The following is a 23,089-nucleotide window of genomic DNA, read 5'->3' on the forward strand; positions in this document are numbered from 1 at the left end:
TGCATTGTAAATGCTTGTTTGTTTTTGTTGAGAGGGAACGAAATTTAATACAGCCTAAAGGAGGTCTCAGTGACGCCAAATCTCATCAAGGTTTATATTAAAATGCAGTACTCCAGTGTCTCTTTAGATTAATAGTTCTTTTTATTCATCAATCCTTCTTTTAGTTAATGTACAATACAAAATCCAAATCGCCTCAAATCCAGAACCAGACATTTGTTTCAAGGTAACTCTATTTGTCAAGGCTCATAATAAGCGGTCACTACAATAAAATCATCATCATTTAAAACCCAATCTCCTATCGGGTCGTAGCAATGTTATTTGATTGATAATTTTCTTATCTATGTAATCATTCCAAATTTAATTATAATCTATTCCTTTGATCCAGTCTCGCTGTCATAGTCTGTATCAGGAAATTGCATGTATGGTTCTCAGGTTACGGGAACGGACTTTGATTAAATACTTACTCTGACAGCGTGTGCCTCTTCGAGTATTGTTCTAGTACGAAGGTGGGAAATGATCAATGATTGTTTCTACACTCACATGGTAGCGAACTATGTGCACCAATCGCTCATCATTCTCAAAACTCCCACGTTGACCATGTGGCCTTGCACACATGGATTGGCACCACTCAATTGAGTTTTAATCTGTTAGAAAAGCCAAAGGAGGCTTCACAGTGGACATTTTCTGTTTTCTGCTGCCTAGTTTTAGGTTACTGCTGCCAACACATTGACCTGACTAGTGCAGTGCGGGCGCCTAAGGTACGCTAGGGAGATTCTCAAGGCTCTGGTATCTCCTGCATATTGGGTGTCTCTAAGTTGGCCGCTAGAACATATCACTGCCTCTGTACCACCTTTTGGTTAGTAATCTGTTTCCATCAGTAACAATGCATCCCTTTTTGTTGGTTTGCAGACCGTCTCACTTGAGTAAATTTCAGCATCTGCCCACCTGGTACTAGACTAAATGTTCTCTCTTGGGACATTGTAAGAGTAATTGCTTATTGGAAAAGTAGGTACGTGGACTCCAAAACATTTAATAAAGTATAGAAGAGTCTCTGTGGGCCCTGGTGTGGGTCTTCCTCGTCATTCTTGGTTAAGCATGAGGAGGGGGACTGTTATCCATTGAGTTCCAATATTCTTGGGCATCCCCGATTCTCTAGAGCTGTAGGTGACAAAACATTTTTCCCAAATGGTCTGTACAATGTTTTTTCAATAGTCTTGCTAAGAATCCTTACCCTCGATGTTTTGTATTTTTCATTATTATTTAATTAAAAGCGATTATTTGGACCACTCAGACGAACATTCTCCTTTGCTCCAAGGTCCAAGACTTTGCTGTAGTGGCCTAAATCCTTGGTGCAAAATTGATGGGGGAGCTCAAGGCGTTTATAGTACCTTGTGGCTTTACATATGATAGATGTGTTTTTGAGAATATTCTTTTGTAAACAATTTGACTAAGTTTCACATTTATGTTTCCTCCTCAATGTCTATGATGCAAGTGTGAGCCATACTACTTCAGTCGCCACTATGGTCAGCTGCTCAGTTTCTACAGCCACAAGTGTTCCAATTCCACTTCTTTGTTCCAACAACCTAATACCCCATTCTGTAGGGCTCTCGTTTCAATGACTCCATCTCAATCGGCTATCCACACCGCATTACCAGTGGCGACGAATGGTGATGGGGCTGACCAGTCTGACTCCAGCCAGAGCCATTCTGTTTGTAGGGCTATCTTCTCACCATACCTTTATGGGTTCTCCATATATTGTTACTGTATTCTTTAGTCATAAAATTAACCCCTTCGGTGCTCATGACGGAATGGTTCCGTCATGACCCACGGTTGAGCTGTGCTCATGACGGAACCATTCCGTCATGACCACGCCCGCGCAAGATTCCGCCAGCACAGCGGCGGAATATGAGCAGCATCGAAGGGGTTAAACAAAGCACATGAAGTTATAAAAATAATCATTCGCTTGCTTGTGTGGTGCAGACTAGTCTGTTAGAAAATTGGTGCGCCGCAGCTGAGAAGAGGGAGCAATTTAAGAGTGACCTTAGATGTGCTGACTTGTATATTCGAATACACGAAGAGTCCTACCTCTAACCATTCATTGTGCGTTTTTCCCTCACTGAACTTCAAACTTACTTCCAAAATATTTTAAAAAATAATTATCAAACCGCAAACAGACTGCTACTCACTGAAGGAAGATCTCTGCTTCTCTTGTAATCTTTGCAATAGAACAGCAATTGCATGGCTGTCTTTAATGAAGACTGCTTCTTTCTGGTTTGGGGGGAAAAAAAATTGTCACATGACACCTGAAATCCTCGACCAAGACGACCTTGGTCTTTCAAGAAAATCAGTCCCTTATTTTCAAGGCTAAGAAATGTTATCCATGAGATCTCCATACATGACCAAGTTGTTTTTACCTCGTTATGCACTAAGTGAGAGATTGTCCAAAACGCAATTCAGGGTATTGGCCATCTTTTAATTTGTCGCACCTGGCTCTTTCTAGTAACCAGGTTGATGCCTTTTGGCATTCCATGCTAATAGTACTCTTGTCTTATTTTTGCTCAGGCATTTTTATGTGCATCCCTACTCTACCCCCTTATTGTGGAGAAACTCAGTTTAAAATTTGTTTATGGTGGTATCTGTGTTGGCTCATAAGTACTTTTAACTAGTGACCTAAAGCTTGTGATGTGGAAGACTGTCTTTCGAGTATTCACTGTTTATGCACGCTGAAAGAGCAAATGACAGGTGTCACTAGAAGAACCGAGCAGATTCACTTTCCTTCCACAAGCTGATGCTGGCAGCTTCCGAAGGCTCCCCAGTGGCCATGCTTTTGTTGTTTCCTGACACCCTAGCAACTGGCGTGCAGGAGGTGCTGTGGTCACAGTGATCAGTCTTTCTGGTTCCTCCTTTCCACCTGCCATAGCCTCCAAGGCTCATCCACTTGTATTGTCTCCTTTTTAAAGTTTTTTTTTTATTTTTTTTTTAAGGTAGTGTATCCTTTGAAACTTTGCATCCCCTCCATAGGCTGTCCCACCCACTTCTTGTATACTATTATGTGACCTCAGTTACATATTTTTCCTGCCCCCCCCCCCCCTTTCACCTGGTCTCATCTTTGCCCAGCGCCTTCGCCTTCCCTCTTTACCTCCCTGGCCCTTACTGCACACTACCGCTGCCACGTGATGTTGGATGCTAAAAGTTGTTTTATTTTTGTTTCACATCCCCTTACCATCCCATATCTATCCTTATACACCCTATAACCGTTGTATCATTGAGGTGAAGGCATGAGACTCCCACCCAATATGTGAGGCTCCTCCAGGGTGTAAAACTCACACTCTGGTGAGTGCCATTGTGCTCGAAGATTTATATCTCTCACTCGGCGAGTCATGAAAACATCCAAGGAGTGAGACTCTTCAGCAAGGTGTGAGTGTCTCATTAAATAATTGAGACCGTTCACTAAGATGTGAAAAAAGCTAACTGGATGAGTGGGGTTGCTGTCATGGAACAGATACTTCCCAACTGTGAGTGAGACTTTGACCACGACGTGAGATTTCCACTCTGAATGATGGTGTTCTTCAGGACTTAAGACTTCATCCTCCCTGTACATGGTGCTTTCCCATCTCCTGCCAGTCTGGTAGGAGATGGGAAAGTACCATGGACAGGGAGAATGAAGTCTCAAGCCTTGAAGCACACCATCATTCAGAGTGGAAATCTCCCAGTGTTGTTTTTTCTCTGCCAATACTTGCTGATCTATTTCTTCACAGAAACCTGGATGAATTCCAGTTCAGCCCCGGACATCGCAACCACCATTCCTGACGGATACACAATCATCCACAAGGACCGAGTCAACCTGACCGGGAGGAACAACAAAGAAGGCAGCCATCGAGGAACGCATCAACACCAACGCACACAACAGCAAAGATCTCTTCGCCACAGTCCAAGAATTTGCCAAATCCAGCACAGAGAAAGCAGACCTCCTCCCATCCCACCCCTCTGACAACCTCGCCACCTTCTTCCACCTCAAGATCTACTACAGCTTTGCAACCCAAGAGCCACCCTCAACCACTGCACCCAATGGATCCAGCCCCCAGCAGACATTGACCGGCTGAACTACCCTCACCTCTGACAACACCCTCTGGATCATGAAGAGCATCCACTCCGGAGCCCCCTCAGACCCCTGCCCTCACCACATCTTCAACAAAGCTGGCACCTCAATCGCTCCCAAACTCTGCCACACTATCAACTGCTCCATCGAGTCCGCAACCTTCCCTGAAGACTGGAGGCATGCAAAGATCAATTCCCTGCTGAAGAAACCTTCTGCCGACCTGACGGACCTCAAGAACTACAGACCCATCTCTCTACTCTCCTTCCTAGCCAAAGTCATCGAGAAAGCCATTAACGCCCAACTCCCCAAGTTCACTGAAACAAACAACATCCTGGACCTCTCCCAATTGGGCTTCTGAAGCAACCACAGCACTGAGACCGCTTATCTCGTCACTATAGATGATATACGCACCCTCCTCGACCCAGGCGAGACTGCAACCCTCATCCTCCTGGACCTCTCGGCCACCTTCGACACAGTCTCCCACCACACCCTCTGCGCAAGACTCCATGACGCTTGGATCCGCAACAAAGCCCTCAAATGGATCTGCTCCTTCCTCACTGGCCGAACACCGAGTCGGGCTTTTACAGTCAAAATCAGAACCCACAGAGATCCACTGTGGAGTGCCTCCAGGATCCTCCTTGGGCCCCACCCTCTTCAACATCTACATGGTCCTGTTTGCAGCCATCGTCAGAAGCCACGGACTCCACCTCATCTCCTACACCCAGCTGATTTTCTCCCTCACGGAATAACCCACATCCACCAAGAGCAACTTCTGCAACAGGATGAAGGCAGTCGCCACCTGGAAGAAGGACAGTTGCCTCAAGCTTAACTCTGACAAGACCGAAGTCCTCATCCTGGGCTCCTCCCCCTCTGCCTGTGATGACTATTAGTGGCCCGCAGCACTCTGAATCCCCTCGGACCTCGCACAAAACCTCTGCATCATCCTGGACTCCTCGATCTCAATGAACCGCCAAATCAACGCTGTCACGTCCCCCTTCCACACGCTCAGCCTCCTTCGTAAGATCTTCAAGTGGATACCCACTGAGTCCAGGAAAACAGTCAACCATGCGCTCGTCAGCAGCAAACTAGACTACGGCAGCACACTCTCTGCCGGCACCACCCAGAAACTTCAAAAGAAACTGCAGACCATCCAGAACGCTTCTGCCAGACTCTTCCTGAGCATCCCACATCACCAGCCACCTGAGAGACCTTCACTGGCTCTCTTGTCAACAAGAGAATCGCCTTAAAGCTTCTCACGCACGCCTACAAAAGCCTCCACAACGCCGGACCTGCATACCTCAACCACTGTCTCTCCTTCTACACCCTCACCAGAAATCTCTTCCCCGCCCAACTGGCCCTAGCCACTGTCCCACAGATCCCCGAAACCACGGCTGGAGGACGATCCTTCTACCTCCTTGCGAAGACCCGGAACAGTCGGAACCAGAGGCAATCGCCATCGCAATTCAGGAAGGACCTTAAGACCTGGCTCTTCAACAGGAAAGAAAAAAACACACACACCTTGAGACCCTCGCATCTTGTGCTTTATAAGTCCCTGATTGACGGACTGTTTCCGACACTAGTAGAGACCGTACTAAAAGAAGCTTTATAATAGATGAGAGAAAAAGTGGAAAGGGTCTTGAAGGGGCATCTCCCTCCTCCTTCTGATTTGAAGTGCCATGTAGAAGCAGTGGTTTGCAACAGCAGTAGTGGTCCCAAACCATTCATCAGATACTGACTCCTGAAAGGAGTTGGTAATAATTTACAAAAGGGAAGTTGTCCCTGAGGCACAGCTTTCACTAATTGAATTTGCATAGGTGCATTCCGGGATAAGTCGGGTAGTATTTAAAAAACAGTTGTCATTCTGTAAATGCACGGATGGTGATCTGCTTTACTTATAGCATTCTGCAATTGCAGCCTGTTGCTTGGGATTAGCAGTCTGATTCCTTCCCCGTTAATATTGTTTTGGCAGGATTTCGCTGAGTTGTCCTTTTGCGCTGTGACGGATTTGTACATCCACTGAACATGAAAAACTGAGGTTAGGCTGAAAGCAGTAACACTAAGCAAATTATACAGCCTGGCCTTTGTACATCAGGCCTTTATTTTGTACTTGCCCATACTCCCCACATCAACTGAAGCAGATGTGGAGGACGCTCCTTCTCCCACATTGCAGCAAAGACCTGGAACAGCCTCCCCCCTACACCCCCGGACCCTCACCTCACTTCCGGAATTCCAAATGGCTTTCAAGATCTGGCTGTTCGAGTAAGCCTCCAGGGCCTGCAAGTGACTTGTTACTCCATGGGGTGATTAGCCACACTTTATAAATCCTGATTGATTGCTTTGTTGCCTCTTTGGCTAAACCTTTGACACTCCATTAGCTGCCATTTCCTTTTTCTCCCTAAACCTCCTATCCCAACCACCTTCCCTTCAGTGTGTGCCCAATTTGTCCTTGTGGAATGGTGGTAAAACTGAAAATTCCAGAGTAAATAATGCCTAACCCAGGAGTATGAGACTAGTCTCTGTGAATCCAGACGAGTGATCTTTTCACTCTGAAGTGTCCCCACTCTTCACTAAGACTCTGGACTAAGAGTACTGAAGGCACAGGAGTGCATGATATCTACTTCATGAAATATTGTGATGAAAAAAGGAAATTATTTTATTCTGATAATTCTCACGGTAAGGTGTAGACCAGCGTTTCCCAAACTGTGGTCCGCGGACCCCCAGGGGTCCGTGACACATTCCCAGGGGGTCCGCGAACTGGAGTGCCTTCGAGTCAGCTATTTTTAAATATTACGAAGCATTTAAGCATACAAGCACTGTGAATGACAGCGCAGGGGCGGCGGGACCAAAAAAAATCGGGCCAATCACCAGTTCAGCTTAGGCCGGGGAAGCTGAAGGGTGATTGGCTTATTTTTTCATAGACGCGCACGCTCCCACGGCAGTGCGTCTTCCCTCACGTCTGCAGCCAGCCCAGGAGCATTTTGCCGCCCAATGCCCTGTCTCCGCTTCGCCTCGCTATTACCTGCATTCCGGCACCTCGGACCACTACTAGAGCACGTGAGTGTTTATTTCTTTATCATTAATTTGAAAAATGTTACATTTACACCTGTTGGGCAAGGCCAGGGGAATTAGGTCGTCGTGTGTAAAGTTTATTATGCTTTTTAGATTAGAAGCACCTGCTGCAGCGTTTCTTTCCGCCGGCAATTACCAGGCCTCACATAAATGTCAAGATAACTCCTGTGATTAATTATCTTCCTGGAGAGAGATCAGCATTTTGTGTAGTTGAGGTTTTGACTTCTGTGAAGTTAGTGCAGAGGGTTAATATGCCTGCTGCAAAGAACGTGTGCCAAGTGATTACAGAGTGCGTATGTACAGATCAGCAGGTTACTGCTTTCAAAAGAAACCTCCTTTTATTACTTGCAATTTATAACTTTAAGAAGCATGGAGCGCCAGGGCCGGCTTTAGGGCGGTGCCACCGGTGCCACCTTTCTGGGGGCGCCGTGCTTGAACGTTTATTACGCTTTTGAAGCACCTGCTGCAGCGTTTCTTTCCCCCGGCAATTATCAGGCTCACATAAATGTCACAATAACTCCTGTGATTAATTATCGTCCGAGACAGATCAGCATTTTGCATAGTTGAGGTTTTGACTTATGTGAAGTTAGTGCAGAGGGTTAATATGCCTTCTGCAAAGAACGTGTACCAAGTGATTACAGAGTGCGTATGTACAGATCAGCAGGTTACTGCTTTCAAAAGAAACCTCCTTTTGTTACTTGCAATTTATAACTTAAATTCCTAATATAGAATAGTGAGCTATTGACTTTCATCCCAGAACTGCATACACACTGCAAAGAATACATTATTAGAAAATTGATTAATGTTGCAAAAAGGATTAATTTGGCAGAAATCGATTCTTATTATTAAAGAGAACTCCCAACTATGCAGTTTCTTTTTCGACTCTGAGTTTGGGCTTCTCCACACCACGTACTCTTAAACTATACTGCCTACCAGTATGGATGACATGTGACTCCTACACTTTTAGTCTTTTGGCTTATGTAACATTTCCTATACACTGATTTACACACGTATGATTGATTGTCTCTGTGTAATGTGTGTGTGATGCAAAGTGCTCGAACACCCTGCACTGGTATGAGTGGCGCTATATAACTAATTCAATGCATCTGAGAGAGTGTGGTTATGGAGACTTCGTCACTGTTAAAGGGTGCTAGTGAGAGACTCCCTGGTGGAGGTGGTCATTGGGGGGGCGCCAACAAACATTGTCACACAGGGCGCCACCAGCACTAAAGCCGGCCTGTTTTAATTTTTTGACATTTAAATTGTAAAAATTGCTTGGGGGTCCCCGGACTCCAGTAGTGATTCAGTGGGGGTCCTCAGGAGTCAAGAGTTTGGGAACCACTGGTGTAGACAAGTTAGTTCTGTCTAACAATCTGTAATTAATAATGGCGTGCTAATGAAATGCAACTATATATTCAAAATCTGAACCCACATAGTTTGATTAGTTTTGATTTTATGTTTTTACTGAGATATATTTGGAACACCCCTTGCACTACCCTGTGATGGGAAGTTTGGATCTTGAATTCTATGTCAGGACCGGAGGGGAGGATTATGCTTTAGCTTTCTTCACTTTAATTGCAGCTCTTCAAAGTCAAATAACTACCATTCCCATGCAACACAGGGAATAAACAAAATCAATCATAGACTGTCCCAGGCTAGAGTGTCCTCCTTATGCACCAATCAGCAGTCCCCATGGGGTTGATAGTCCTTTGTTTATGACCGCCTCTCCTCTTTCTTCGCTGCTGCAGCCGAGTTAAGTCACCCTTTTTCTTGCCTTCATAACTCTATCTGCCAAGTTGCGCTGTTTACAGATAACTGCCAGTGTCGGTTCTAATGCGTTACGATTTAGAAATTACCTGTGCTTCGGCTGTGTGTTTCTAATCTGCGTGTGTATTTCCGTTGGCTGCTGTTTCCCTCAAGGAGCGTTTTCAGGTTACGCGCGCGCCGCTTCCGTTGCCGCGTTTTCACAGCCTGTGTATTATTTCTATGTTTTAACACTCTCTTGCGCAGTGATTTCTTCATTGGATACGCTCAAAGCAGTTTGCCGCTACTCGGCGCCTGCTTCAGCCGCGGGAGGTTCACCCTCCCTAGCGGCGATGTTGGTGCTGCTCGCGGTTGCCTACGAGCGCCACTAGAGGGCGCATAGTGCATCCTCTGACGCGGCGGGCGCGCTGAGAGCTCCGAGCGTTAAGAAAGCATCGGAATCCAGCGCTGACCCGCCGCGAAGCGAGCTTTGTCTTCTGTCTGCCCAGACGCCCCTGACAAGGGCCTGTAATATACTTGAAATCCTTCTTTTGAAGCTTTTACGCCCCGTGAACGCCCATAGTATTGGGTCTGTACTGCCGTTCGGCAGAGTTGCAGGTGGTGTTTCCTGCTGTGGGGTCTGTACTTGTAGGCCTTTTACACCCTATTTCCTTGGGGTCAGTGGCGCAGTTTTCTCTGCAGGGGCCTGGAATAGGCAGACTGCCCCTTTTTACAAGTATTGCACCAGGGCGTTTTAGGTCCTAGGCTTCGAGCCTCTACAATTGCGAGCTTTGCCCGCCCATATCCAGGCTGCTGCCCAGCCACCCTTACATAAGTGACCAACCTTTCAGGCTTGGCCATATTTCTACGCTTACGATGGACGCCTCCCACGCCGCTGGATACGACGAACAGTGGGAAGAGGACCCCTTGGGGGCGATGCCCTGGGGCGATGATTTCTATGAGGCGGTGGATGAGTCCATTTATAAGGCAGTGGAATTGGCCATGACTCCTTTAGAGGAGCGACTTTCGCAAAAGATTGATCAAGCCTGTGAGAAATTGTCTAAGGCCGCACAGGCCTCCACTTCTAGATCAGCTGCCATGGCTTCTACTTCAGGTGCCCAGTCACCTCCCCCCAAGCGGGCTAAGGTTGCGGCGACAGGTTCTGACCCCTTTGCTCGCCTTAAGCAGGCGTTCCTTTCCAGTTGCAACCCCCCGTTAGACTCTGTTTCCAGTCCGCCACCGGTCCCTTCTCCCCCCCCAGGAGGAGACCCGGATGATCAGGGTGATGGGGATACATCCCCGGAGCGATCCCGCCCATGGCTCCCTGCCAAGCCCCCTGTACCTGATACTAGTTTGTGTGCCGATATGTTAGACCCGGATGATGTTTTACATCCACGGTCTTCTGATTGGGCTCCGTCAGAAAAAGTCGCCCAGTATGTAGCCAACAGAATTCGCCGACCTTTGGAGCCAGCCACTCGTAACTGCCTTAGGGCAGAGTGTCCACGTCCCACCCTAAAGGGCAAAGTGGCGGCAACACCCGAAATTGACCACAGAATGGCGACATTTCTCCAGAAATTTGTCAAAGACCCCAAAAAGGGGATAGATCGCTCATGGCGTGCCTGCCAAGATAAATTGTTAGATATCTTGGGGCCAATTACCAAATTTTTAGATATGGCAGAAGAAGCCAAGGTTTCAGGTTCTCTAATTTCTCCAGACCATCTCTCTTCTTGGGCTCAGAGAGTGGTAGTTTTTCTAGGCAATGCCAACTGTGCGCTGTCCACTGAGCGACGCAGGTCCCTTCTCATTAAGGTGGATCCCAAGCTGGGAGACCTTGCAGACACGGAAGCAGGTCCCGTAGCTCAAGGGGGGCTCTTTGGGGAAACTTTCATCAAGGAGCTCGGGAAGTTTGTCAATACTTTCACCTCCCTGGACAGAGCCCAGTTTTCTATTAAGAAGGTTTTCCGCCCCCGGGTTTTCAGAGGGGCCGGACGAGGCAGGGGCCGCTCGTCCGGCCGTCCAAATCAGAACAGAGGACAAGGCTCTAATCAGGGGCAGTACCAAGATCAAACACGCTTCGGAAACTTCTACCCCACCAGGGGTAGACGAGGAAAGAACAGAGGCGGCAGAGGTGGAGGCGACTCCAATACTTCCGGTGAGTGTTCTCCCTTCTTCCCATCTAAAAGTGGGGGGCCGTCTGGCGCATTTTTTCCCAATGTGGACTTCCATCACGGGGGATGCTTGGGTGCTTCAGACAGTCAGGGGTTTTCATATAGAATTCCTCGGTTCCCCGGTGCAACAGGTGCCCCCCAGACCCCTTTCTTTTTCAGAGGTAGATGCGAAGCCCTTTTGGCCAAAGGTGCTGTAGATCGAACAGTGGTGCACCCACGAGGTTTTGTCAGCAACCTCTTTCTGGTAGACAAGGTGGACGGAGGTCAACGCCCAGTTATCAATTTACGGGAGTTCAACGAGTGGCTAGTCTACCGCCACTTCAAGATGGAAGGAATCCATCTCTTGCGAGACATTTTGCGCCCAGGGGATTGGCTGGCACGCCTCGATCTCAAGGATGCTTATTTAGCGGTGCCCGTTTTTCCACCTCATCGGAGGTTCCTTCAGTTTCAGTGGCGCGGCAGCACCTTCGAGTTCACCACACTCCCTTTCGGTCTCTCCTCCGCCCCCTGGTGTTTCACCAAGGTCCTGAGACCGGCAGTGGAACGCCTGCGGGCGTCAGGTCTCAGACTCATTGTCTATTTAGACGATATCCTGCTAATGGCGCAGGATCCGAGCACTTTGTCACGACAGCTGCAAACGGCGGTAGATCTCCTACAGAACCTGGGGTTTGTCATAAACGAGCGCAATTCCACTCTGATGCCTTCGCAAACAGTGGTTTTCCTAGGTTTTCTGATAGACTCGGTGGCGTCTACCCTCAGCCTGCCTGCTCGCAAAATGACAAATTCGCCACGAGCTTCGGAGAGCCTTAACTCTGACTCGAATCTCTCTGACAGTTGGCTCGGATAGTGGGTCTCCTATCGGCATCCATTCAGGCAATCTTCCCGGGAGCCCTACGTTACAGGGCCTTACAACGCCTGAAGGCAGTTCACCTTCGCAAGGGTCGTCCTTATTCGTTCAAAGTGTCCTTAACGGCGGAGACCAGAGAGGAACTGCAATGGTGGTTGACACACATGGAAGCCTGGAATGGGCGTCAGCACCCGACGTTGTAATCGAGTCAGACGCGAGCAGGTCCAGCTGGGGCGCGCGTTGTGGCGACTTCACCACCGGAGGAGTTTGGTCTCCGTCGGAACAGCGGTTGCACATCAACTGCCTGGAACTTTTGGCTGGTTCGTTTGCCATCAAGTGCTGGACCAGAGACTCAGTTCGTTCGTGTGTCCTCCTAAAAATGGACAACATTTCCGCGGTCCGCTATATCAATCACCTTGGGGGCACTCGCTCCAGAGCGCTTTCGGACTTGGCGGCGAGCCTCTGGCAGTACTGCCTGGACCGTCAGATTTCGGTCACAGCGGAATATCTGCCAGGACAGGACAACCAAGTGGCGGATTTCCATTCACGCCACTTCCACGTTCTCAGTCTCTGGAGGCTCCATCCCGGGGTATTTGCGGATCTGCAAACCCGTTGGGGTCCTTTCTCGGTAGATCTTTTTGCCTCTCGGCTAGACTTCCAACTTCCCCGTTTTTTCAGCTGGAGACCGGACCCCCTGGCGGAACGGACAGATGCCTTCCTTCAGGATTGGAGGAACGAGCAGGGCTACGCGTTTCCTCCATTTGCGATGATAACCCGGGTTTCAGCCCAGGTTCGCCGGCAGGCAGCGTCCATTGTTCTGATGTCGCCGATTTGGAGATCTCAAGTCTGGTTTCCGGTTCTTCTGGAACTTTCTTGGGATTCTCCAATCCTACTCCCCCTGTTTCCCACTCTTCTTCTGAGTCCGGAAGGGTTTCCTCACCCATTGATCGAGCAGGGATCCCTAGCGCTGATGGCGTGGCGGATTACAGGGGACAATGGACGGTCCCGGGGCTTTCGGGAGCGGCTGAGACTTTCCTGTCCAAGGCATGGGCGGATAGCACCCTCAAAAGATATCGATCTTCCTGGAGACGATGGTGTCGTTGGTGTCTGCGACGGACTTTCAATCCTGTGGCAGCGGATGTTACCGCCATCTTGAATTTTTTGGCCTCTCTTGCTGAGGAGGGACTGGCATATAGGACCATTAACACCTTTCGGTCCGCCATTTCCGCAGGTCACGTCTTGATTGATGGTACACCTGTTGGTAAACACCCGTTGGTTTGCAGACTCCTGAGGGGTATACGGCTGTCGCTTCCCCCGGAACCTCGGTATTCCCAGTTATGGGATGTTAATAGAGTCCTGAATCTGTTTCTGTCCTGGCAGCCAAATAGGTTTTTATCTAGGAAAGAGCTATCAGCCAAGATGGCTATGCTTCTGTGTCTAATATCCTGCAGACGTGTCTCTGATGTCAGAGCCTTGGATGTTTCCGGGAGGATATTTTCCCCCACAGGGGTCACGTTCACCATTCGCAGGCGCACTAAGTGTGGCACGACTACTGTCTCATATCCTGCTTTCCCGGATTCTCCTAAGCTCTGTGTCGTGGCCTGCCTCAAGGCGTATGAGGACATGACGGAGGAACTGAGACCTCCTGGTGAGCACCAATTGCTTATCGCGCTTAAGAAACCTCATAAAGCGGTTTCTTCCCCCACAATTGCACGTTGGATTCGTTGGATCATGCACGAAGCAGGTATAGACCTGAGTATTTTTAGTGCGCACTCCACAAGAGGAGCTATGGCCTCTAAGGCTTTTACCCTGGGAGCTCGTCTAGAGGACATCCTCAACGCAGCGGATTGGTCCTCTGACTCAACCTTTAAACGGTTTTATTTTAAACCGGTTATCGACATGGCTCATTTGGTTGTGAGCAAGCTTTAAACGAGCATAATCCTCGCCTCCGGTCCTGACATAGAATGAAAAATTTCCTAGCTAACGTAACGGAAAGTTTCAATTCTATTAAGGACTCGGAGGCGAGGATTATCCCACCCAGGGTACATCTTCGTTGTCCTCCCTCCCTTGTACTAGGGTGAGTAAAGTGTTTATGTACCTTCTAAGTGGAATGTTGATATACATGCAATGTTGTTTCCTCCACAGAGCTAATCCTTAGCCATGACGGTCGCTTACGCCTTCTTATTTTTTTCCAGGAGACTCTCACAAACAGGATTCCTGAAGCAGTTTACCTGGCTGACCGAGCGACGAAAGAGGAGGGGCGGTCATAAACAAAGGACTATCAACCCCATGGGGACTGCTGATTGGTGCATAAGGAGGACACTCTAGCCTGGGACAGTCTATGATTGATTTTGTTTATTCTCTGTGTTGCATGGGAATGGTAGTTGTTATTTGACTTTGAAGAGCTGCAATTAAAGTGAAGAAAGCTAAAGCATAATCCTCGCCTCCGAGTCCTTAATAGAATTGAAACTTTCCGTTACGTTAGCTAGGAAATTTTTCATTCCTGGCCAGAGTGAATTGAAAGCACAGTAGTCCTGATCAGCTGCATTAAGTGCTTTGAAGGAGTCTGAAGAGTGCAGCGCGTGGAACTTACCTGGCAGGCTTTCTTATTTCAAAGTTCCTGAAGCACTTCATGATTGTTTTTACAAGGATAAAGTAGTGAAACTTCAGATGTGCTTCAGAGCATGGTACAAAAGAACATGGATTTACTCATTTCTTTGATTCTTGTCTTTGTTGTTGAACAAAGAAGTCGTTGAGTTATAATTGGTTACAAAAGAAAAGTATAAGGAGGGCGTGCGCACACTGCCTCCCATCCCAGCACTCAGTTTGCCCCAATGCATTATGGTAAATGCAGTGCATGATAACACTTACTTCAGTGGTAGTCTTTAGTTTTTCACCCTTGTTGGTGCAGTCCGTGCTGTACATCTCTAGACACATGTTTCTGAATTTATTCCTTCATCATTACTGAGCAGCAACTCTTTTGGGGGGTGCTGGAAATGTTGCCTAAAGTCTTCTCCGGTCTCTGCAGGTGCATCAGCCAGAGCTTGTTGGCTCATTAGCTCAAGGGTGCCTTTTCAAACAAAAAGAGGGTGGGAGCACAGTGCCTCACATCCCAGCGCTTAGTTTGACGCACTCCCCTTAATAATGCAATATGGCTCCAGAGGATGAAATCCCCGAGGACCTAATAAGCTTCGGGGAGGGGGCTGCGTGGCCTCACTCCCCGTTTTTTATTGCCTTTGGCCACGGGAAATTGGGTCATCCTTAAGGAACACAACACTAACCTACCCAAGAAAAGCTGGTTCCCACTGTCTCCTAAAGTTGAACCATTCCTGATAAAAAATCACCTTGAGAACGGATGCTCAAACCCTCATACTCTTGCATTTGGATTGTAGCAATGTCCTGACCCATTGCCGCAGAGTCTCCACACCGGCCTCCATGTAAGGGCAGCCTACATGCTGTAGCACATTTCATTGAGAGCCTGAAGACCACACCACCCTCCCTCGGATGGAACTCCACGGACTCCTGCCAGTCTGCACCGTCTTCAAAACCAGCTGCCTCATCTCCAAAGCAATCGGGAGCAGCACACCTGCCTACCTGGCTAGCGAGTTCACCATATCCTGTGGCTCTTATTATCACGTTCAGACAGGTCACCATTAGAGTGGAGACAAAGTGCAAACCAGAACAAAACAAGCCTTCTCCAGCTATGCACCCAGTATGTGGAACAACAACCCCATATCCGTCTAGACTCCACAATCCTGATCTATAGACTTTTCTCCTTACAAAACCGCACATCCCATGACACAGCAGCAGTTCACAAACCAGCTACCACCCCTGTCACATTTTAACTGTGTCTTTGACCCTGAACAGTGTTCTGCTTCCTTTTGACTAGGGTTATTCTATATAAATATCACGTACCTGTATCCATTTGCAGGGATAAAGCACTTGGTGGTGTTATTCCAATAGTGGCAACCCTCCGTTTTAACCCTTGGACTGTGATATCTGATACCATTTGAGGACAGTGACTTTTATGGGCACCTGTCAGGGGAAAGTACGTTTCATATTAATTTTTGTCCCAGAATCTCGTTGTCACAGACTATGTTTTTAGATGTTCTCCAACCTTTGTTACCAAGACTGGTCTGTTCTCTTCAATACATTTTGGCGTGGTGTGCTTTCCAAAAAGGTGGGTGAGGTTTACTGAGGGAACTGCTCACAGTTTGGATGTCGAGATGCTTCTAGGTTTGAATTTGACCACATTAGATACTACTTTAAACACATCCCCAACTTAAAATACATTAGAGGTTCTCTATACTTTTCCAGGCTCGGTTCTTATGCATAGCAGTATTGCAGTATCTTAGCACAACATGTAGTATGATAGCAGTTGAGTAATATGAAGAAGCTGCTGCTTTGTGTATCTGAAATACCTAGACGAGTATGTTGCTCTTTTTCCTTGTTTTCTTATTTTCCAACGCAGCTGTGCCTTTCCTGGACACTTTTCACTTACTTGTTTATGTTTCACACTACTAGGTACTCCATTCCCCAAAAACTTCATGCAAGTGGTAAAGAAGATTCTGTCCAGGCTGTTCCGCGTCTTTGTCCATGTCTACATACACCACTTTGATAGAATCATTCAGATGGGGGCTGAAGCACATGTGAACACCTGCTACAAGCACTTCTACTATTTCGTCATCGAGTTTAACCTTATGGATACCAAGGAGTTAGAACCACTGGTGAGTGAGCGAAGATGGTTAAGGATTGTCTGACTTTGATCAAAGGTAAACCCAGCCCGTATGGTACTTGATTGCCATTCTAGATGAGTGCAAATATATAAAATGGAGGTCCAGAAGGTCACAGCTGAAAGAAGGACTTCTTATAGGGTTACATGAAGATTCTGTCTCATTCGGTTCACCGATGTGGATGTCTCATGCTTTCATTGATCTAAACAGTATAACCTTGGATTGGTGGGTGTGCTGACGTTTGTGTGCAGTGGTTTGTAGAAGGAATAACTGGATTTGGAACAGTCAGTATAAATACAAGGTCACCAGATGACTCCGACACTTCAAGCACTCTGTATAGATCTGGGCTAAGCCAGTTTTCTTCCAGTATTTGGTTAAATATACCACAGTACTGGTCTTGCAGAAATTTATCAACAAGCACTTTGTAACAGTGATAGTTTGGCAGTCCCTCTATTTTCCTCCTACAGATCGAAAGGTTTTGCCCCCTCTCTCTCCAGCCAAGGAATCTTAGTGGCAGTGTTATTGCAAGAAAAGCTGCATGTGTATGCGGCTTTCCAGGTGTTAACCCCATTTTATATCCTGAAAGTGGTCTTATTTGATAGATATAGATATATATAGATGTATATAGATATATATAGATATATATAGATATATTCACTTAAAAAACCATAGGTTTCACACATGTTATAGTTAGCTGGACATTTCACTCGTAAAAAACCATTGAAATTCCCCCGTTATAGTTAGTGCAGGCAACTAGAACTCACGCGACCGCAATCCTCTGCTGATGACGTCAGATATTACATCACTGTATTTAGACACTTATTTACCCATGTCTTCTTCCATTAATCTTTAGCTATACATATATTACAAATATTTATTTTTCAGAAAGACACATATGTCATCAGTGATGTAATATCTGACGTCATCAGCAGAGGATTGCGGTCGCGTGAGTTATAGTTGCCTGCACTAACTATAACGGGGGAATTTCATTGTTTTTTTACGAGTGAAATGTCCAGCTAACTATAACATGTGTGAAACCTATAGTTTTTTTAAGTGAATTTGCAAGGTTTTTTAAATGCTAATTCGTAACTATAACGTGTGTGAAACCTATGGTTTTTTTCAGTGAATTTCAAAGGTTTTTTAAATGCTAATTTATGTATGTATTTTAAAAAAAATTTATGGGATTTTTAGCGTGCGCGCACGGTGCGCGAACCTCGCTCAATTTTTCGTTAAAAAAAAAAACAAAAAAATTAAAATCTTTTTTTTGCCCTTGGGGGTCCTTCTGGGACCCCCTGACAAAGGCTAGGGGGTCAGGAACTGTCCACCCTGCCCCCTTTTCACGTTCTCCACCTTTGTTTTTCACCCCCTCAGACTGCGAGAGACAAAATGGCGGCCGACACTTCCTGGTTTCGACCGATTTGAATGTTTACCGGCATCTAACAACCAATCAGAATTGCGCTCGCGCACGGTGCGCACGTATAGATATTTATATGCTTTTAAATGCTATTTTCTCAGGAAATACTGAACAGATTTACACGAGACCTTCAAAAGGCACTTCCTTGACCTTATGGCTACCTCTCTGCCAAATTTCACGTAATTCTGTTCAGCCGTTCGGGCTGTACCTTCGACTAAAGGTCCTATGGAAAAATGCATGGGGAAAATGCGTTTTGGGACCCCCCCTTTTTCTCTGCCCCCGCTTGACGAATCACCCCGAGACTTTCAGGGTAGGAACTGAACGGGGCGCCCCATTTGTTTTGAAATTTTCGCGAGAATTCGTCAACCGGCGCCAAAGTTATTCAAAATAGAATTTTGAGATTTCCTATGGAAACTAGGTTGTAACTATAACTATCTACTGGCGACCGCCAGTAGATAATTAGTGTGAACTAGACCCGAGACATCGGGTATCGGAGCGCTTTACATGAGCACCAGTTACGTTACACAAGACCACATTAATTTTTTTTTTTGTTAGGCACGGGGAGATTGTGATTTGCCCAGAATCACAGGATGTTCAGCGTCGTTGCCGAGACTCTAACCCGGTTCCCCAGCTCTTCGAGGTCGACCGCTCGAAGGGTACAAAAGGCTGTTAAAAATGGGGCTCTCCACCGCTCGAACAGATGCACCATTACCCAGGTCTACCTTCTCACATTAAGACCACTAGTTCAGACATTTCATCACTTAACATTTGTGCTTTTCACTTTCTAGTTTTCTTCTGCATTCAGAAATTTTAGTGTTGTCTATAATTATTATTAGAGTATTCTTTTTATACCTTAGGCCGAGTATGGATTCCAGAATTTAGGGTATGGGAACGACTTCCCTCACTTGCTCCATCTATTGCTCATTCCCATTTCCCTGACAGTCCAAAGGGCCACAGGTTCAGAAATAGTCTTCCAATAAATATAAACTTTCTTTAACTCATCTCAGGGTGTCCTTTTTTTAAATAATTAGTAGTAGTAAAAACCCTCAAGACATCGCTAGTGATGCAAAGTGAAGGCTATAAATATAGCTTGCTCACCAAGGAACCCTCTGTTCAGAGGCACAGGAGAGAAGATGCAGCAGTGCGTGCCAGTCTCCCAATGTGTAGGTTAACATTCAGTGTCTTCAGAGGTTAAATGCCACAGCAGTAAACCATCTGAAACATAAGGCACGTGATGGTGTAGTGGACCTTGTAGACTCGGAGTGACTGTATCCTTCACAAAACAGTACTCTGTAGGATACGTTGTTGGCTAAAGGGCAATCATGGGTTACACGGATCTGCCTGAAAGAAACCCAATAGACTTGTAGGACCCTCACATGGGTCCACTGATTAGTAAACCAGAACTCTCAATTAATCCTTAAAGCTAGGAGAGACAGACTTTGGGGGAACAGGCACTGGATGTCACTCACTATACTTCAAAGCCTCCTTGTAGATGGAGCTGCTTGTAATCTTTCCCAGATTCAGAAGTAGTCTTCTGCTAGGCCAAGCTTTGGAAAACATTTCACATTTGTGCATTACCTTCGTTAATAAGGCACATCTAGTAAATGAAGTTCATTACATTTAGGAGTCTCCAAAAAGTAAGAATCTGCTTTTTAAAGTTTTTGTTGAATTTACTTCGAAAATCTACAAAATGCTGGTCCTCAAAAGAGCTTTTAGTTTTTCACATAACTTTTTTTTGACCTGAAAGCAAAATTCTTCTTCACCTTGTTGTATTTTACCTATCTGCTCCCCCCCTCCCCCCCGCCCGCAAATTTACCTCCCTGTTTGAAGACTTTCATTTCCATTTCCTTCAACTTTAAAGCACTCTCTCCTGGAAAAAAAAAGTCATGACATGTGACAAGGATTACCAGATATTTTACAGCATGCGCTTGTACAGGAGAATGCGGTATGCACAAACTTATGAAAAGAAAACCGTTTTAGGTTTTTACCACAAGCAGTTGCTGTGGTACTTGCCCGAGCAAATGCGTAGACCATCTCATTACGTGTGGGTTTTTTGTAGTTTTTTTTTTTTTGTGCTCCGTATTAAAATAATTCCAAATATTGTGTATTTTTGTAGCGAGATTTATTACAGTTCTGTGCCTCAGTTGCTGGTTCTTATTTTGAAGCTTAAACTCATTCAATGAGCCTATGTGTAAACTTTCTGTCCAGGTGGAAAAGTAAATCTTCTGAAATCTTTTCTGGTGGAATATCTTGAGGAACAAAGATGTTTATTGGGGGGAAGAGTTTCTTTATTTAAAATGTGAGGTTCTGCTGCACAACAAAATCTACTTACCTAGAACAGTAAAACCCCATGGTGGGTAGTTATCTAGGGCATATTTATGACACACTATCTGCCACTTCTTTTAGTAAATTGTTACTGCTCATTGAAGAAGCTATTTAGCAAAAATAAGGGGGTGACCCGGTGTCCCTCAGCACCTGGGTATGCGTATTACATAAATACAATGGTTCTGTCGGGAGTTTCTAATTTCTTAAGGGTGTTCAAAACATATATACATTACATGTAACAAGTCTCAGATGAATGAGGAAAGAAACACACACCAATAGGAAATTTCAATTTGGTAATTTAAAGGAATAAAGAGTATTATGGGCTGTCGTAAATACGTTCAAATGAAAAAGCAATATATTAGTGACTTGTGGTGATAATATAGACCATAGATTTCATTTGCGGCAAAAGTGAATATGTAAAAGGGAAGGGTACAATTTTTGTCTTTATGGATTTTCACATACACTTCGCAATCCTTTGTGAATGAATCTGTGATCAGTAGCTTTGTGTAGACATATAATGTGCGTCGATGTTTCGACCCCGTGTATTGCGCGAAATCTAATAAGCGTCACGGCGGGTCTTCTTCAGGACATTGGGGGTCGGTATACAGCCCAAATGCAGATTTTCATGAATATCTGCGAGCGCGACGGGTTTCTCAGTCAAAATGTAGTCCTTATGAATCAGGAGATGGCCTTGAAGGTATCACGAATCTTTGGGGTAAAGGATTATATCTTCATAACATTGGGACTTGAGGATTTAAGCCAGTTGCATGATTTACGCGATCTGTTGTTCTGCATGTCTGTTAAGCTCTCAGTCGGATGAAATTGTGCCCTTCCATTTTACATATTCACTTTTGCCGCATATGAAATATATTGTCTATATTATTTATCACCACAAGTCACTAATATTTTGCTTTTTCATTTGAACTTGTGTATTTAGACAGCCCATAATACTCTTTATTCCTTTAAATTACCAAATTGAAATTTCCTATTGTTTCTTTCCTCATTCATCGAAGACTTGTTACATGTAATGTATATATGTTTTGAACACCACATAGAAGCAGCTAAGCAGCACCTATAGAATATAGTACCTTTTCCCAAACATGATCTGTTAAAGGCGCTACTTCTCTATCCCCCCCCCCCCCCCCCCCCAATGAATGTAAAAAAAAAAAAAAAAAACCCTATCCCATACACTTTTTAAAGTGTCTTCTTTCCCATAACAGAGGAGGGGACGAAGTTAATCCCTCTTTACCTAAATAATAAGGGCTCTTTGCACACAACAGTGGGTCTTTTTTTTTTATTTGACTTTTCATCTTGCTTGATGAGCTCTGGTCGGGTTGTGCTTAATAAAGCTTTATAAGTGTAAACCACCTCTTGCATCCTTGATGATGTATTAGCTCCCTGACACTTATACTGCGGGTCAGACTGAATCTGTTTGTAGCTTTCAAAGAGAGCGATTGCTCTCTCTGGAACATTAACAATCTATTGGAATACATTTTGTAAGTTCAATTTGCATATCTGTATTCCGGTGCAAAAGCATCCATAAAAGTGCACGATCCAATAAAAATAAACAATAAAAATACGATGGCTACATCATGAGATACAAAGGGAAATACATTCTCTACAAGAGGTCATATTGCAGTTCCATAAATACATATACATACAGTGAAATCAAATGGGGAGAGCTGATACAATAATCAAAGTGCAGTGGGCTACTGGACCGCACAGCGGCCTTCAAAAGGGAGCCTATACAGTAACAAGTCTCCCCGCCGGTCAGTTGTTTCAAATAATTAAAAGCTGGGCTAAATTGCCTAAAATTCCAAGACTTCATTAAGGAGATTAAACATGGTTTATAATACATTCAATGAAACTTGCAAAAAAAGGTCAAAGGCAGCATAGTTTGCCCAGATTTACCATCACATGCGCAAAGACTAGTGCCAAGAGTCTTCTGATAGCCCAGTGGAAAACACAGTAAATACTTAGCTGTATCTGCCCTAAAACGACAAAATCGTCAACGTTCCCAACTCCCCATGCACTAAGTAGATAGTCAATGGGCTGTCTGAGTTCAAGCTCATGTATCCTGCAACAGTGGGCTGAAGCTTTTCCACATTAAGTCTGAGAGTTCGGGCTTGATTAGGTAGTACATGCTTTTTTGTTTATGCTGCTGCTAGAGCCAGGTTCGGAGAATGCGTAAGGCAGTCCGATCTCCTGGAAAGTTTTCTTCAGATCTGCTTTCCATGGGATGGAAGGGCCTTAGTCACGCGCAAGACAACCGTTAAGGATATCTTTTGTTATAGATGCCTCCTCATTTCTCCAAATGGATAGCCACAACAATGGGGGGGGGGGCGTATTCTAATGCGATCACCCAGATAGGTCAAACCCAGCTCCTCATGGCAAATAAAATCGGAGGATGATAAAGGGACAGAGAAGGCTTTTCTACAAAAGTGATTTTCCTCCACTTGACGATGACCCATATGCTGCAATTGGGACACATTGAGTCACACAGATCTGCAGTAGCAAAGTGAAACGCCCTCCCCCTGGTGGTTGGGGTAGACTTAAGAGGGAGCCTACTGCCCTAGATCACTTTACCCCGCACTGTGCAATAATGGGTGCCCATGAGCCAGCTGCCTCAAACGTTAACTCCTAGATAACAAAAAAGCACTAGTGCTTTACAAACAATTAGTGCTAACAGAA

General features: G+C 45.6%; 1 protein-coding gene across 3 annotated transcripts in view; it reads left to right on the forward strand.

The window, feature by feature from the left end:
• The window catches only part of MOB3A (MOB kinase activator 3A), a 75,482-nt gene that overhangs the window by 44,978 nt on the left and 7,415 nt on the right, over positions 1-23,089 (forward strand). For all 3 annotated transcript variants that reach the window (XM_085636824.1, XM_085636825.1, XM_085636826.1), the window contains exon 3: positions 16,451-16,653. In XM_085636824.1, coding sequence (XP_085492950.1) covers positions 16,451-16,653 — 203 coding nt within the window. The remainder of the gene's footprint in view (positions 1-16,450; positions 16,654-23,089) is intronic.

Source organism: Triturus cristatus, chromosome 12, assembly GCF_964204655.1.
Source record: "Triturus cristatus chromosome 12, aTriCri1.1, whole genome shotgun sequence".
NCBI classification, from domain to species: Eukaryota; Metazoa; Chordata; class Amphibia; order Caudata; family Salamandridae; genus Triturus; species Triturus cristatus.